The sequence below is a fragment of the Cricetulus griseus genome, chromosome X (genome assembly GCF_003668045.3).
Source record: "Cricetulus griseus strain 17A/GY chromosome X, alternate assembly CriGri-PICRH-1.0, whole genome shotgun sequence".
NCBI classification, from domain to species: domain Eukaryota; kingdom Metazoa; phylum Chordata; class Mammalia; order Rodentia; family Cricetidae; genus Cricetulus; species Cricetulus griseus.
In genome coordinates, this window is record NC_048604.1 from 95,069,901 (window position 1) to 95,088,689 (window position 18,789).

The 18,789-nt window shown below is 42.3% G+C and overlaps 1 protein-coding gene across 1 annotated transcript; it reads right to left on the minus strand.

Moving 5' to 3' along the window:
- Positions 1-340: 340 nt before the first annotated feature.
- Positions 341-14,861, minus strand: Pdha1 (pyruvate dehydrogenase E1 subunit alpha 1). Its single transcript, NM_001252299.1, is given in 11 exon segments — positions 341-505; positions 1,090-1,198; positions 2,370-2,437; positions 3,384-3,455; positions 3,699-3,854; positions 4,822-4,914; positions 5,821-5,912; positions 6,490-6,616; positions 8,269-8,442; positions 9,102-9,161; positions 14,805-14,861. Coding segments are annotated over 11 exon segments (1,173 nt in total).
- Positions 14,862-18,789: the final 3,928 nt, after the last annotated feature.

Consider the following 18,789-nt stretch of genomic DNA (forward strand, 5'->3'; position numbering starts at 1 on the left):
CTCTTCCCATGCATTGCATCAATCCCAGGAGGCCTCCTGGAGGACATACAGCTATCCATGGCCACACAACAAAAAGTGGCAAAGTTATTCCTTTTAGTAACTGTTGTAGGAGATGAGGGAAAGTCATAAACACTACATTACCCATTTCAAATCCTATACAAATCCAATACACTCTTATTCACATGGATACACTGCATACAACAACATGCAACTCACTCTTCCTTAATTTACATGTTTTCAAGACTTTTTGTTTGGGTATTTCCTGTCCTTAACGTTGAAAGCACAAAGGGTTCTTACAGTGGATGATGAACACCCAACACCCATCTATTTCCATTTCCCATTAACTGACTGACTTAAACTTGATCCACTGGTTGGCACCACGCACTTCAAAGGGAGGATCGCTGCTGTAGATGTGATAGCCTAGTTCCTCCAAGGGCGGCTCTGGATCAGCTGTAGCAAACTGGGCAGCATCCTCGATTTCTTTCCTCACTTCCACATCAATCTCCTAAACACCAGAATACAATGCAAGAGATTTTTCAATTAAGGGCAGCTTTGGAACCAGCTACGGTGTCTGAGAACCTGTTACTATTATATGTGACTCTAAATGCAAAGGATATTTTTAGAAAAAAAGGAGGAAACAAAGTTTTTGTACTAATGTGCTTATTAATCTTAGGCAGTGGCCTACCTTTCAACTCTTTAATTCTATGTGGAGGCCAGAGGCTGATGTCAGGTATCATCTATTACTCTCCACCTTATTTTTTGAGACAGCATTATCTGTCTCTACCTCTATCCAGAGCTAGGGTTGTACACATGCACCACTGTGCCCATTTTATGTGGGTGGTGGAAATCCAGACTCAGATCCTCATACTTGCGCAACAAGCATTTTACCAACTGAGCCATATCCCTTGCCCTTCAACTCTTAGTTCTCAGCAGAAAGACCAAAAAACAATAGCCTCATCAGATCGCTTTCTGGGTTTGGAAAAACTCAACTCTCCAGCCACCTGGTAGTGACATTTTGTGATATATGGGAAACTGGTCACAGAGAACCAACCTTTAAAGCCAAGCTTAAATCTCCAAGAGCAACTGTACCTTTAATTCTTCAACACTTGCGAGATTGCTGTTCACCATTCTATCCTTGAGAAGCATAATAGGGTCGCTCTTACTTCTTACTTCTTGGATTTCTTCTCGAGTGCGGTAACTATGGGGAAGGGAGATGCAGGGACAGACTCGTAAGAACAGTGCCTGTGAACCAGACAGCTTAGTGAAGTACAGGAGTGTATTTCTGAATGAGAGGAACAAGTTAATACCAATATCACTGTGGGAATAATAGGTGTAACAGGCTGTTAGGCATCTCTTATAGAAAGTTAATTCACTGTAACTTGGGGCTTCATTGGCATTCTGATGAAGACCAAGTTTTTATTTGCTTCTTTAACCTGGAAGAAAAGGTCACCAGTTCTACCCCCTTTAGCCTCAAGTTTTTACATGGATGGGGCAAGAGAGCTGGCAGTGGTGATAATTATAGGATTTGAAGCATCATACAAAGTAGGGAATAAATACACCTTGCCTTTCTCACTAAGACCCCAAAGCAGCGTGGCCAGCAATATCCTGAACGCACTAGGTTTCTAATAAAATATAAGGGTTCTATATGATGGGACAATTACTACACAAAATCCATTTCCCACCTAATTTTGTTTCTCTTAATCCAGTGGTTCTCAACCTTCCTAATGCTGCTACCCTTTAGTACAGTTCCTCATGTTTTAATGAGTCCCAACCATAAAACTATCTCCATCGCTACCTCTTAACTGTAAATTTGCTACTTTTATGAATCATAGTTTAAGCTATCTGGTATGTGACTCCTCTGACAGGGTCATTGCAACTCACAGGTTGAGAGCCACTACAATGGCTGAACTTTGAGTAAACTGACTACTTTTAACTGTGTCAAGCCTAATTTATAATTACATGCTAGAGCTAAGTGAAAAGGGAACAACTTAAAACTTTCCACGTGGCAGTTAGCCTTGCTCCCCACCAGTGAGATTTTCAAGTCTCAGTGCTCTATGGGTAGAATATGCCATGCCTGAATTTGGGGTAATAATGCCCAAATAAACTAAATGACTCCCAAAATAATTCTCTTGACAGTTCTATATTTCAATTTAGTTACATAATGCTCTTCTTAAAATCACTGCTCATGCTAACATGTAAGATACATTATAGGGCTCTTCAGACCAAGACTTAAAAACAACCACTTGATGCCAACAAATAGTTTTATCTGGCTGTAAGAGCCATGATGAAGTGCTCTACTATTTTATTTAAATAGCTCAAAGCCTGCCCACCTACCATGGAAACCACACTCAGATACCCCATGACTTTACCTGACTCCAGGGTCACTCATACTATGTCCATGGTAACGATAAGTCTGTAACTCCATCAGGATGGGCCCCTAAAACAGATGGTTAGGAACTATGGGGATGTGTGCCAAGAATTGTTGCCTCAAATGAAGAAACCCCCCCACAACATCCAATACATTCTTATCCATCTTCTATGTATCAGCTGAGTTGTCAAGAGTTTACTGGTTAACTGATGTTTTTCAAGACAGGGTTTCTCCGTATAACAGCTCTGGCTGTCCTGGAACTCACTCTGTAGTCCAGGCAGGCCTCAAATGCACAGAGATCCCCTGCTTCCCCAAGTGCTGGGATTAAAGGCATGTGCCACCACCAGGACTGACCTTTTTTGTTTGTTTTTCAAACAGGTTTTCTCTAGCATTGGAGCCTGCCCTGGAACTCACTCTGTAGACCAGGCTGTCCACAAACTCACAGAGATCTGCCTAACTCTGCCTCCCCCAAGTGCTGGGATTAAAGGCGTGCGCTACCACCACCCAGTCTGGACTGATTCCTAACACCTATTTATCTCATGTTTCATCTTTCTCAATTTTACCAAAAGTAAACTGCAGGGGCATGTTTTCTGTGGTTAGAACTCTACTAAAATTTAGCTACTTGAACCTTTTAAGCCAGTCTCTGTTCCCCTCTCCCTTATCGCCATACACTGACAGGTAAAGCAGCAAGATAGACTGCACTTGAATGCCTACCTATTATCTAAGTAAAATTATGTATTGTGGGGATCAAATGACTTACGATTAACAGAGGGATGGGAACACAGAGGGATGGGAACACATAATTAACCAAACCAAAAGACAAAACAGCTTGTCAAAGTGAAGACAGAGGCAAAATGCCAAGGAAACCAACCAGGTGAGCCAAGACCATGCTACCTCATTGGACTCTGCTTGTCTTAGAGAGCTCACTTAGTCATTACCCCAGGATAGCTCCAACAGCTTCTTTTAACTTTGAGATAATATCATTATAAACTTATAACCTATAATCTTATCTTACCTTACCAGACCTACAATAGGCAGCTGCAAACTTTGTTGCCTCTCGGACACACAAGATATCCATTCCATCTACCTATTAATAAAGATGGGAGAGGCAGAATGTAAGTGAATTGTCCAAATCCATTTCCCTTTTATTGTGGTGGTAAAGAATGGAATCCAGGGCCTCACACATGCTAGGCAAGTGCTCTGCCACTGAGCCACACACCGCTTGCCCTCCCATTCAACTTTCAATGACCTATTCAGGACTAATGTGATAAAACTATAGAGCGTCTAGCTGACAGGGTATGGTTTTTGTCTCTACAATAAGGAAGCTTACCCTCAGTCCAGGAATAAAATCTCCTCTTTTGTAGTAATCTGTACTGGCAGCTGCTCTCTCGACAGATGTCCCCATGCCATAGCGGTTATTTTCACAGATGAAAATACAAGGTAATTTCCACAATGCTGCCATATTGTAAGCTTCAAATATTTGACCCTGAAAGTATATAAAATGTTTGAGTGGTTAATCTATTTCTCTAGACTTTTTTTTAGCATTTCTTAACAGGTGTTGCTCTGCCTAACACAGAAAGCTTGCACAAAGTTTCCGATGGTGAGGGGAAAGGAGCATGTGCTGCCTGTGATAGGGAAATGTGGTGGGTATTGTATGACTAGAATACATTTTGGGGATCTACTAATATAGACCAACTGCAAACAGGACCATGGAAAAGCACTGAGCTACCAATTAGTTTTATACTCTATTAGTCACACTCACTTGACCAAATAATTAGAGTGAACTAGCAGCATCTGAGATTCAGCATCTCGGACAGGGTAGCACTAAATGCCATCCAGAGACTGGTAATTACTGAAACCAAGACAGGATGAGCAAAGAAACCAAGAGCCAAGGTTCAGATGTGATAGGAATCGGGCATTGCCCTGGAGTCCAAGAAATTAAGAGCCTCTATATCGCACTATTGGTTTGTAATGGGGTATACATTTAACAAGTAAGGCTGGACCTATGGCTCAGCTGTAAGAGCACATGCTGCTCTTGTAGAGAACTCAAGTTCAGTTTCCAGCACCCACATGGCAGCTCACAGCCATCCTTATCCCCAGTTCCAGGGGGGACCTTCTGACCTCCATGGGCACCAGGCACACATGCAGTGTACAAACATACATGTAGGCAAAACTAGAAATAAACAGATCTTTAAAAAGGAATTTTAAAAAATCTCCCACAACAGAGCATATTTGCAAAGCACCAATATAAAGCAAAAGGAGTTTCCTCACAGAAATTTGCCCCTAGAAAGCTCTGGTAACTCATGTCAAGAGATAAATTTCTCATGTGAGTCAGCCACATGAAGTGCCATTTCAGTTAATAAACAGTATGTCATTTCTTTATAAATCCAAATATGACCAGTCATAACTTGGAAATAAAAGTAATTGTATTGCAAATTAAGAGATGCACTTACCTGATTAGCAGCGCCATCACCATATAGTGTCAAACAGACCTCATCTTTTCCATTGTACTTGCAGGCCAGAGCAATCCCTGCTCCTAGGGGCACCTAACATAAACAACAACCAAGAAAGGAACTGTAGGAATTAATCAGAGTTAAAATGCATTTAAATTTCAACTCCTGAAGAGAACCTGGGAAGCTAAACCAGTGCTTCAGTCTTCATTCCCAACCCCGTCACTATCCACCTACCCTGTTATTTTCAACAAAACATGAATAAATCCTATATTGTTTCACATTTCTGCACCCAAAGTTTTAATTACTGGTCCCAACAAGATAAAAAGTGAACCTGAATGTAATACACACACACACACACACACACACACACACACTAAAAACTCACTGTAGTAGACATTGTTGCATGCTGTTTTGTTTCACTTCTCATTAACTGATGAGAATGAAGACTATTGATGAATATTAAGGCTTTTGATTTTTTTATTACACTATCAATTTAACAAGCTGCTCTTTTGCAATTGGGCCCCAGTGCTTACACTGCTTATGAGTATATCAGTGAGTGAATGAGGTGATGAGCCATTAATTTTACTGAAATATTAAAAGAAAGGTGAAGGGATAGCTCCACTGCTATAGCCTTTTACTCATAAAACACAACAAAAACACGAACTTTTTTTTCTTACTCTTTGTCCCCTACCCACTTTTTTTTCAAAGCAGTAGGATAATATAGATCTGGAAGAATAGAATGCCACAATCACCATTACTGAGAAGTATTTGATGAGTGTGGTAGTTTGAGCAAGAAAAAAAAAGAAAAAAGAAAAAAACCATGAACTTTAAAATCACTACCCAAATCTACTTATTAATTACACAACTGGCAAGATAAGCAGTAAGTATTTAAAGACAAATCAAACTCCCAAATTATCGAACTCCTTCAGAGAAGTTCTCTGGGTGAAGTCACAGACCAGGATCAAATATATACTAAAGGACGTGCTCTTCCTCAACTACCTGAGCTCCAACGATGCCATTGCCTCCATAGAAGTTCTTGGCGTACATGTGCATGGATCCGCCTTTCCCTTTAGCACAACCTCCTCTTCGTCCTAGAAATGGCAGCACACACACCCATGCATGAAAAACCAACCACACAAAGCAATAACCACCACACAATCCAATTGTCTAAACACCTGTCTCTCCAGGAAAATACACTCCTCATCTCCATCTGGGATAAGGAGGTTAGGCTAATCCAATGGTATTTTTGACATTGAGTTCAGAGGGGAGTACACACACCTCACTTCTATCTGGCACACTAAATAATGTAAGGTTCAAAACAGTCACAGAAAAGAGGAATATGAAACAGATTGTCTAGAATCTGCCTACATTTCACAAATCACTTCAACCCAATTTACTTTCTTTGCTATGTGTCTCAAGTTTTAGTGATAGTGAACTTTATTCCCACTATACAGGGCTATGCTTTTCCAATTTTACTTGAGGGGCCAGATGACCTCATAAATGGTTTATTCAGAGGCACATCAGAAGTACCAGGATACACACAAGGCTTGTTTCAAAAACAAAATAACTATTTTTTTTTACCACTAACTTATAATGCTTAGTAATTTAATGGGAGATACTTGAAAATTTCCTCCACTCACTATCCCTTTCTGTAAATCCATAGCAAACCTGTTAGCTCTGCAAGAATTGCTCGGACAGGTAGGCCCCGAGTGAAGGTGAAGCCATGCGCTCGATAGGCTGTGATGAGATGGTCCGTGGGGTTTATGCCAGCCTCCAGGCCCACGCAGCAGGCTTCCTGTGGTAAAGGAAGAACCATGAAGTAATGCCATTATTTATTTTTGAATAAAAAGTTTCTATTAGAGATCCAACATTTTAAAAACCTTGGATCAAGCTGAGCAATGGTGGCACACACTTTATCAGCAGACAGAGGCAGATCTCTGTGAGATTGAGGTCAGACTGGTCTACAGAGTGAGTTCCATAACAGCCAGAGCCACACAGAGAAACCCTGTCTAGAAAAACTAAAACAGACAAAAAATAATCAAACAAAACCCATGGATCAATAAACCCGTCATTTGTAACTCAAGGAAAATGAATACTTTTTCATCAAAAAAACAAAGTAGAGGGTAAGGTCCAAACTAGAAGCCATAACCAATGCACAAATATGCCTTGACAGAGTTTAAAAATATAATCTGCCACTTGGATGTCAACATTAGAAAATTGATAGAATGCATGAAAACCAAAGAAGCCCTAGTTATGTTTCCACACAGAAGTAATTGACTGGAACCAAGTCATAGCCTCTCTGGGTAGGGCATAACCATCCTAACTCTCCACTGATCCATCTTACACTGTCCACATTTTGTTATATATAGCTTACTTCAGTCATTTATTCTACCTAGCTAGCTCCTGTAGGCTTCTGAGCTTAGAACCAGTGGCTGTAACCCATTGTGATAGTAACTGTCAACTTAAAAAGCTCTAGGCATGTCCATGAAGAAGTTTCTTGGGCTGAAGCGGGAAGACCCACCCTACATGTGGATGGCACCTCCCCATTGCCTAGGATCCCAGATTGAATGAAAAAGGAGAAAGCAAGGTGAGCAATAGCATTCACTGCAGTCTGATCTGCAGTCACTTCCTGACCTGACTGCAGATTCAATATGACCAGCTATCTATCTCTGCATCTACTGCCATGCTTTCCCTACCAAGATGGACTGTACCTTCAAACTGTGAGGTAAAATAAATACTTCCTTATATTGCTTCTGTTGGCTATTTGTCAAAAAAGGAAGTAATTAATACACACATACATACAACAACAAAATAACCTTTTCCCAAGAATGTATTCAGTGTAGGTGAGTGGGGTTCTAGCAAATTTTAAAACTAGAATTCTAAGAACAGATATAAAAGTCATGCTAAGTATGAACGAATTCTTATGCTTAAAATTCATAGTGGGTCCTAGCATTCTACCTTTTATTCTGAAATCCCTATTTCAAATCCTTCTGATCCAAGCAGCAGTGTGAAAACCAATAAAAACAGAAACCATATTTAAAGCTAAGTGTGATGGCTCATGCCTATAATCCCAGCATTCTGGGGGATGAGGTAGCATTGTCAAGTTCCAGGAATTTCAAGCCATCTTGGACAGTGGGAGGACAGACACAAAGGGAGAACTCAGTGAGTAAAGATGTTTGCTATCTAGCCTGACAGCTTGAGGTCAATCCCTGGAACCCATATGGTAAAAGGGAAGAACCAAATCCTGCAAGCTGTCCTCTGACCCCCCACCACACATACATACCCCACACACAACAAAATAAGTAAACAAATGGTGCTTTTTTAATATTTTAAAAGCCTAGGGTGAAGGGGAAGTAAAAGAGATGACGGGAAAGAAGGCATAAAGAAAGAAACCTATTTAAAATATCCTAATAACATACACGTCTGTATAACAAACCTATCACTTACCTGACCATCACACAAGTGACAGAAACCACGAATAATTTTCTGTTTATACAACTGATCTGCCTTTAGCTCCATTCGCCGCACAGTCTGCATCATCCTGTAGTACTTGAGCCCATCTTCTCTGGTGAGCACTGTGGTGACTGGAGGACCCTCTTCTAGCCGATGAAGGTCACATTTCTGAAATGAAATAAGGTGGTCACCCTCCACAAATACTGCTGACTCGTTCTAAGATCCAACTCCACACAAATAATACACAACCTGAACAGCAGCTAAGAAACACAAGCCTCAGCATTGCTGCAAGAATAATGAATGATAGCACACACCTTGATCCCATCGCTTGAAAGGTAAAGGCAGGAGGAGCAAGAATTTAAGGTTATCCTTTGCTAGATGGAGTTTGGGACTAACCCAGGCTCCATGAAACTCTGCCTCGAAAACAAAACAAAAACAGTGCTACAAAATGCTTCTGAGTCCTTAAATTTATGGTCATCAATGTTTCACTGACTCACACCCTATACCACAGGTATACCCAACCTCTGGCTCAAAAAGGGCCATGTGCCAGGATAGCTATTGGTTCAACCAAACATATTTGTAGATGACAACATGTCAGAATGTCAAGAGGTTGAACAACCCTGCCAGAGTGTATTTTTCAAGCCCCTCTCCGTTAAACCACCAGCAAGTTATTCTTACTAAACTTCTCTGAACCTTTGATTCTAGAATATTTGAAAGAAAGTGACTCCATCTTCAAAGCACCAGTATCAAAATACTCCTTAAAGGTGAAACTGAATTTGACTGTACCTGTGAAAAAAACTAGTAATAGGAAGTGAAACACCTCTTACCTTAATGTCAAATGTAGCATCATTTGCAAAATTACGGGAAGCTATTAGCACTCTGCTTGCCTAGAAAACAAAAATATGAAAATAAAGTCATCACTTTTGTTTTTTACTGTCAAGAACAAGTCATTACTATCATGAATCCATGCTTAAGGATTTTTTTTGTAGTTTTTTGAGACAGGGTTTCTCTGTAGCTTTGGAGGCTTGTCCTGGAACTCACTCTGTAGACCAGGCTGATGTTGAACTCACAGAGATCTGTCTCCTGAGTGCACCGCCTAGCTGCTTATGGATTTTAAACACAGCCATATCACTATCTGAAGACAAAAAGGAAGGTGGCAAATGTCAAACCTATCCAGTTCCCACTTTGTTTTCAAAGCAATTACAGTGAGGATAATAACTGGTCAAATAAGAAACTAGATTATGTATGGGCTTTTTAAGGTTTATTATTCGAAAATACTGCAAATAAAACTATCTGTTAATCCCTATTTAAGGCAAAGTACTTTTCTATGACATACCCATGAAGAAAAAAAACTAAAGTGTGAGATAAATACCTTAGTGAAAACCATGTGAACACTTGTCAAAAACAATGGATTTGGGTCAGCCATTCTATAACAGGAGCAGCCTAAATGTTGAGAAGGCTCCTCCTGAAGCCCCATAACAGAAGAATATTTCTTAAAACAGTATTCCCCTGACTGGTTTGAGTGCTATCATTACTCAGAGTTACTGATTCCTTTCTGCCCTCACAACTGAACAATCAGAATACAACAAAAACATTCTAAGCGATAGAGCACAAAAACAATTATTCTATTCTAGCCACAGCCACATTTTCACATACTTACATGTAAACTAGCATCATTTCTTTTCCTGGAGATGTAAAGCACATTTACCAGATCCCATAGAAAAACATGTTTAATATGTACCCCGATATAATTTTGTAGCACTGGACTTGACCTTGGTGAGGAGTTAAGATCAGCATACTAGTTATACCTCCAAATGTATGAGCCAAAAGGCAGAGTGAAAATTCTACTTAGCTCTCTCTTACTCTTTTCCATTGCCTCCACCCCCCCATGCTGGAATTACAGGCCTGCAGTAGCCTCTATTTACCTATGTACAGGATATAGTCTTAGATTCTCAGTAGAAGCCCAAAGCCACTGCAAACAGTTAATGCCATGTGTGAGTATTGTGACACCAAGGCAGCTGATCTGATGATAATCAGGGGGTGGGTGGAATATACAGGGTGGACACCTGGCCAAAGGGATGATTTACATCCTAATCTAATATGGACAGTATAGGATTATGTTATTCTAGTCAGAATAGCACACAGATTAAAACTCATGAATTATTTCTTTCTGAAACTTTTCCATGAGTATTTTCAGACCATATCTGACAAGAGGTAACTGAAACTAGGGAAATTTGCAAAGCCAGGGACACAAGGTGGGGAGGGGCACAATATGGCAACTGCTGTATTATTTCTGATAAAGCCAACAAAGGCAATGACTACCCAAGGAAAAAATCCAACTAAATACCAGTAATGGATGCTTCAGTTAAATCAGGTAGAGAGAATGTGTAAACAGCTATCTTAGAATGAAGAAAAATGTAGAAAAAATAAACCTGAGACCAACCAAGAAGCAAACAAATGGTTGTGCTATTTTTTTTTTTTTGGCAGTTAAAATGATTTTGTGGCCGGGCGGTAGTGGCACATGATTTAATCCCAGCACTTGGGAGGAAGAGGCAGGTGGATCTCAGTGAGTTCAGAGCCAGTCTGGCCTACAGCCGGGACTGTTACAGAGAGAAACACAGTCTCAAAAAACCAAAAAAAAGGGGGGGGGGAGATTTTGTGGAGCTAGAAAAAGCTATTCTATTGCAAAACAAGTTTCTAGATACAACTACAGAAACTAATTTGGGGAACAATCTAAGGCAGAGACAAAACTTAAGTTTCAAACCCCCAACAAACGCCTAGGTACCTATTTAACATATCAAAGCTGGACTTGCCAGCCAGGTTCTCCCAGCATTTCCCAGCCCCAGAGGCTCTTCCCTATACAATCCAGACACAGTGGTTAGTTACCCTTCCCTTTTAGTACCTTTGGCCACCTGGCTGCAGCACTTGGTTCCCCTTTCTCCCTTTTCCCTATGCCCACCCCTCCCCACATGGCCCAGCTCAGTCTGGTTGTGTCCACTCTGGACTCTCCCAGATGTTCCTGCCTCTTGACTATGCTCTCCCTCATACCTACAATAAACTCTCCTCAACCATTCCTAGGAACAGTTATGAACTTTCCTTTTTTATTTTTTTCATTCGTAAACCAGCGAGGCATTGGTAGCAAAGATAAGTTCTTTCTCAAAGATAAAATTTATAGAGCTGGGTGTGGTGGGGCACACCTTTAGTCCCAGCACTGGGGAGGCAGAGACAGGTGGCTCTCTCTGAGTAATCTACAGGAGTTCTAGGACAGCCAGGCTACACAGAAAAATCCTGTCTAGAACAATCAAAAATAATTCTCTTGAAATGGGATTCCTGGTGGGTTTTCTTTTTGTTGGGGTGGGCTAGGGATTGAACACAGGACCTCACGTATGCTATGTGCATACTCTGAGCTACACTTCAGCCCCTAATGAAATTCCTTTCCCAGAGACCTTAACAATTTATTCAACAAAAATAAAAACGTGTATCTAAATACAGAAAGAATTTTCAAAAGTATTCTAAGAATTCTCAGAAAGTACCAACATGAATTAAAAACCTTACCTAATACGCAAAGGCAAGAAAAAATGATATTGGTAGTAAAAATCTCACAAAAGGAAACATAAAAAATACAAGCAATAAGGCAAAATAAAAATTTTAAATGTAGTTCAGTCTTTCACCTCATTTAAAAGTAAAACCACACTTTTATAATCCACTTCGAAGTTACACATACAAAACTGAAGTACATCTCCACACTTCCCTAATAAAACGTGGAAAGGTACAAAACAGGTAGAGGCCTCAGAGGAAAACTTTAGGCATAGTATCTCAGCTATCAAGAAGCAAGTGCCTAATCCCCCTCCCCCACTGAGTATCCCTTGGCCACTGCAGCTCTAGTTACACAAGTTTGAAGAGCCACTGCTTACTATTTGTAAGGATCTTGTTGCAAGGCTTAAATTAAATGTAAAAGTCTTTTCATATGTTTAACATGAAAACCTAAAAAAATCGAGCTATTTTGCGTTACATAGGCTGAAATAAAAAGAAAACTGCAATTACTTAGAATTGCAAACAATAAAAAGATTCATTAGAGTTTAATGGTCTACTCTGAAGTGAAACTTGGAAGTTTTCAACATTTAAAAATCCTCAGGAATGGTTCCTAATTAGCATGTAACAAGTATAGTCGCAAAGAAATTAACAGCCAGGCGTGGTGTGATGTGGTGTGGTGCCTTTGATCCCAGCACTCAGGAGGCAAAGGCAGGCAGGGATCTATCTCTGTGACAGGAGGCTGGTCAGAGCTCCAGTGAACCCCTTACTGAAGGAGACAGGCAGAAACACAGGTCAAGCTACTCCACCCACCATCTTAGCCGGCCAGATGTGGTAACACAAGATTTTAATGCAATCAGTCAGGAGGTAGAGGTAAGCAGATCTGAGTTCCAGGCCGGCCTGGGATACGTAGTGAAAGACCTTGTCTCAAAAAGGAATTAAAAAGGTAGCTACTGGAGAGTTTACACCATAACACCACCAAGTGAGCAAAATAACTGGGTTCTTTCTATGGTGAATTCAACTCTAGAATTCATTTTTTCCTGCTGTAAGGTGAATAAAGGAAACTAAACACACCCAAGGTCTAGCATCTAACAAACATTTAAGGGTGTCCCCAGGCTCTTATTGCCCTCTATACTCCAAAATGGGAGCACATGTCTTAAAAGTGGAAGGTAGGATTTTTATTGATTTTATTGGTTTTTTGAGACAGGGTTTTTCTGTGGCTTTGGAGGCTGTCCTGGAACTAGCTCTTGTCGACCAGGCTGGTCTCGAACTCAGAGATCCAGCTGCCTCTTCCTCCCGAGTGCTGGGATTAAAGGCGTGAGCCACCACCCCGCAGCTGGATTTTTATTGATTTAAGATTCTAATTCAACTTCTTAAAACTTTGATTTAGTAAGAGCTGTTTTTCCCCTTTCTGCTGAGGGGAACAAAGCTTCCTTTATTTTATTTTTTTTTTTCGAGACAGGGTTTCTCTGTGTAGCTTTGGAGCCTATCCTGGCACTCGCTCTGGAGACCAGGCTGGCCTGGAACTCAGAGATCCGCCTGCCTCTGCCTCCGGAGTGCTGGGATTAAAGGCGTGTGCCACCAACACCCCGCCAAAGCTTCTTTTAGTTTTCATCTTTATTCCATGTCCAGTCTCCACGCTATAAACAAATTACCCTTCAACTAACATTTCTACACACAAGAAACTTGTTCAAACCAATAAAAATAATGCAGTTTTAACACCTGTGAATATGCTGGCCGAATTCAGGGCACATACTAAGAGCTCAATAAATGGCCTATACATATGCAAAGACACACTAAGAAATGTGCTTTACTGCCGATTCAGATTGAAACACTAATAGAGCATTCACTCAATAAAACACTGTTTTTCTATTACTTAATGGAATTCCTGGAAAAGTACACTTTCAACCTTTCCACAACCTCCCTAAACTAAGGAGAATTGCATCAAATCCTGAAGAAATGAACAGAACAAGAATTACAAATCAAAGCCTGGTACCTGTTACACCAAGAAAACACAACCTCTGTGTGGCTAGGCTAGAGATCAAAATACTAAAAGCTTAGGTGCTAGACACCTTTTAAAGCCTGGGCCATAAGTAAGTCTTAACCTCTAATCCGTGTCCTCCGAAAATCATTGCTGTTTTCTTTCGCTACTTTGAACTCTAAGCTCCTGTGTGTTTAAGAGTAAAGGCGGCTTCCTCTGGGTTAGGCCCGATTACTCTTAAATTCACTGCCAAAAAAAAAAAAAAAAAAAGGAGTCAGAAGAGCAGGGAGTGGAGGAAGTTTGTTTTCCATGAGCCTGACCCTGTATGAACTCTACTTAGAACCAAGCATAGGTAGATGATACACAAATGCTCACCTGGGCACCCGTACAGCTGGGGCACCCGTACGCGCCAGGTGCCAGGCAGAGAGGTTGGCACACGTGCCACTCCCTGACTCAAGATAACCCATGAGGTAGCGATCTTAGTACCTCCATTATAGAGATGAGGAAACTGGGCCCTAAGACGACTAAAAAAAAAAAAAAATCTCTTTAATTCTTGGTACTTGGTAAGGACTCAAGACGAGCAAACGATGAAGTCGGGATGTGCATGGAACCTCGGAGTCCCGGGATTGCGAGCTTTTTATTTCATCTTACGTGGCCTCTTGGCCAAGAGCAATGACAAGAAGGAGAGTGCAAGTCAGCGGAGTCCATGGAGGCTGGAGCAAACCCAAGCTCCGCCTCCCTGTGTCCCATAAGCAACGGGAGGATCTGGGGCGCTGCTGGGGAGCTGGGGAGCTCTGCCAGTTGGATTGGGGAAGGCCCGGTGGATGGGGCCCGTTCTCAAGCCACTCCTCCCCGGGCCGGGACGACATGCACCGCGCAGCTGGCCCATGCGAGCTCGGTAGCTCGAGCTCGTCCCGGCACCCAGCCGAGCTCACCGGGGATCCAGCCAGCCCTCCTCCCGCTCCGCCTCAGGCAGGCTCGAGCCCCACCCCAGCCTCCCGGGATCTGGCGGCCTCACCGGCTTCTGTGCAGCGCCTGCCAACACGCGGGACACAGCGGCGAGCATCTTCCTCATGGAGCGCAGCAGATCCACGCGGTGGCCAGGGCACCGGGGCACTCAAAAGGAGTGGTTCGGACGTCCCCAAGTCTCCTTGAGGCGCCCTGAGCTGAGACCACGCCCTAAACGCAGTGACGGAGTAGAAACGACATCATGCGCCGCGCCAGTCTGCAGGCCAATTAGAGTGGCTGCCGGCGAAGGTTCTGCCCATCTAAGGAACCTGCGGCCGCCCATTAAAGAATTAACCAAAAAAGGGGTGGAGCTGGGGACGCCTTCCGTCACTACGCGAGGCTAGCGGGTGAGGAGGCGGGACCCCCAGGGCGCCTGCGTGGGAAAGTCGGGGGCCCAGGGAGGCCTGGCCTTTTTCTTGCACTGTGCCCCACAAGCCACAGTGAAGGTGCAAAGGCGGGTCGCGCTGGTGGTACAGCTTTGCAACCTTGTCCCAGCACACAGAAAAGCCATGTTGTCAAGACTTGAAAGGCAGACCATCTGGTCTCTAGAAATGGTTCTGCCACTAATTTGCCTTTTAAAAGATCACATAGCCTTGCAAAATGTTGCCCTTGTTGACTTGAGTGAGAATAACAAAAATAGACTTAACAGTTAACTGTTGGATGTTGCTGGGTGTGGTGGTACATGCCTGTCATTCCTTCCTTTGGGAAGCTGAGGTAAAATGATCGCCAGAGTCGGAGGCCAGGCTAGCTACTTAGTTTAAGGCAAGCTTGGGTTACTTAGCGAGAGTGTCTCAAAAATAAAAATAAGTAAATGCAAGCAAATTGACCATAGAAGTATGAGTTCAGCCTTAGCCCGTATTTGTTCTTTGACTTTCTGTTAGCTTGCTTCTTTTCATGAGGAACTCAGTTTTAGACAAGCAGTTCTTTTGTCCATTATGCTTGGGAAAAGCATGTCTCCTGTTTGTCACTGTTACCCAAACACTATAAATATAAAGATCAGGACACAAGACTTTAGGAAAACAAGGGAAATGTGCAGATGATTTCTTAAAGTTTGGACTGTATTAGCCACAGTAGAGTAGTTTATGTTGCCTTGACAAGTCAACCTCAAATTATCATTGGATCAGAGAAATAGAGGTTGACTTTTCCACTCAAATGTCCGGCATGGATTGGCCAGACCATTTCTAAGAGGTTACGTGGGAACCCAGGATAAAAGATACCCTAATATTTTAATTTATGATCCCCATGGTCAATGCAACATGGAAGGAGAATGTGCCTGAAAGTTCTTACGAAGTCCCTCATATGCTTTGGCTGATTTGTTCCCTCTTCCTGGAACTGACATCTTGGTCATTGCTCTGTCCTGTTCTGTCATCCACAGAGGATGAAGGATGAAATGAGTGCTGATAGTGGTACATTATAAGCCATGGGAAAGAAATAGCCATGAATCTTTTTTTTATTTTTATATAAGTTTTATTTAAATTAGAAACAATCTTTTACATATCTATCCCAGTTCCCTCTCCCATCCTCCCATGCCCCCCCACCAACAACCCCCATCCCATCCCCCATCCACTCCTCAGGGAGGGTGAGACCTTCCATGGGGGACCATAAAAATCTGTCAAGTCATTTGGGGCAGGCCCTCCCCTGTGTATCTGGGCTAAGAGAGTATCTCTCCATGGGAAATGGGCTCCCAAAGTCTGTCTGTGCATTAGGGATACATCCTGGTTCCACTGCTAAAGGCCCCATAGACTGTCCAGTGCCACGTAGCTGACACCCACGTTCATGGGGCCTGGTTTGGTCCTATGTTGGTTCCCCAACTGTCAGATTGGAGTCCATGAGTTTCCACTTGTTCAGGTCAGCTGTTTCTGTGGGTTTTCCCAGCGTGGTCTTGATCCCTTTGTTAACTACTCCTCCCTTCTCTGAAACTGGATTCCAGGAGTTTGGCTCAGTGCTTAGCTGTGGATCTCTGCTTCTGCTTCCATCAGCTACTGGATGAAGGCTCTAGGATGGCATTTAAGGTAGTCATCATTCTCATTATAGGGGAAGGACATTTAAGGTAGCCTCTCTACTATTCCTTAGGTTCCTAGTTGGTGTCATCCTTGTGGATGTCTGTACAATTCCCTAGTGGCAGATTTCTCGTTAAACCTATAGTGGCTCCCTCTATCGAGGGACCAGGAAGATTGAGTGGGGAGAGGAATAGAGGAGAGCAAGAAAAGAGACACATCAACAGAGGGAGTCAATAAATTATTTTTTAAAAAGTCTTTGAAATTCTGATAAACTTTGAGTGGAAGATGCCTTTAAATTTTTTAAAGAAAGCTTTTTTATTCATACATACAGGCTGCCCCCCCCCCCGCAAAGGAAGGGTTTGGGAGGTCAGCATTAGATGTAAGGAAGACAAGGCTTTTATTTCTCAAGGGAAGGGGGTTTCCCAATGAGGGATTTAGAAGGCAAACTAGGAGGGATTAAAGGATCAGAGAAAAACAAGTTACTCATCATGACCTTCTGAAACATAGATGTGATTGCAGGGTGGTCACAACAACAGGCATTGACAGCAAGGTAGCCATAACAACTCTTTTGAAGCAAAGGTAAGGTTACAAGGTGGCTAGTAACTTTTTTGTTAAATTTATTTTATTTTATTCGTTCAAATTAGGAACAAGCTTGCTTCAGATGTCAATCCCTTCTCCCTCTCCCTCCCCTCCCCCCAACATCCCACCTGCCCCTAGGGCTGGAGGGATAGTTCAGCTGTTAAAGGCTAGGCTCACAGCCATGAATCTTTCACAAATACATAACTGAATAAGAAGGGATCAACATTTCCTTGCAATGGAATTCCAATTAATGTAAAAGGAATGCTGAAAGTAATGGGGCATAGCCGCTGGTGCTGGTAATCCTGGTACTGGAGAGGCAAAGACAGGAGGATCCCAGGCACTTGTTGGTCAGTCTAGCTGATTGGTAATCTCCAGGATAAATACAGATCCTGCCTCAAAAAAAAGATGAAGAGTAAGTGAGGAGGACACAACATCAACCTCTAACTTACACACACACACACACACACACACACACACACAAATATACACAGACCAAGGAGGCAGGAATCACCACATGGCAAAGACATAATGACCATTGCAGGTAAGAATTATCAATAGAGCCAGGCTGTGGTGGTGCATGCCTCTAATCCCAGTACTTGGGAGGCAGAGACAGGCAGATCTCTGTGAGTTCCGGGCCACCCTGGTCTACAGACTAAGTGCCAGAACAGGCTCCAAAGCAATACAGAGAAACCCTGTCTTGAGAAACCAAAATAAAATAAAATAAAATAAAATAAATCCCCCCCCTGAGGATATATGCCACTGAAGAGGAGGCATAGCCACTTTCCCCAAGAATTAAGTAACTTGAGTTCTCTCTGTGGATTATGCCAGCAACTTGATATATGATTATTTTGGTTTGTTGCATTTTATTACCATTTTATTCTATTGGGACCTGAGGAAGAGATTTCTTGGGAAAGGAGGGCTCCTTTGTTTTGGATGAAATTATAAACAGGGGGCTTTATTTTCCAGTCCCTCTCACCATGCTCTCCAGTTTAAGGTGGGTTTCTCTGGACATTTAGAGATCCTATATGTTTTTGTTTTTGATTTTTCCTTTGCAAATCTCCTTAAAGTTCTCATTCAAGCTGAATTTTAGGCAAAGCGTAGTCCTTAGCCATGCACTGCACAGTTTCTGGAATTGACCTAATGGGGTGATGAGGAATGAAAGAAAGACAGACACATACAGAAAAGCTGGGATCTGGTGGGTTGTGCTATTCTGATGGTGGTCTCCAACTGCAACAGCAACCTGGAACCTCAGTGTGTTTAATTTACACATCTGAATCAAAGCCGTGGGGATACTGTATACACATGAATAAGGAGTAGGGTTTATGGTATAGGCATGAGTAAGGAGACAGGTTTAAGTAATGTAAGTAGGGGGTCCCTTAGAGGAGCAGCCTTAGGCTACAGTCTTCCAAGAGGAGG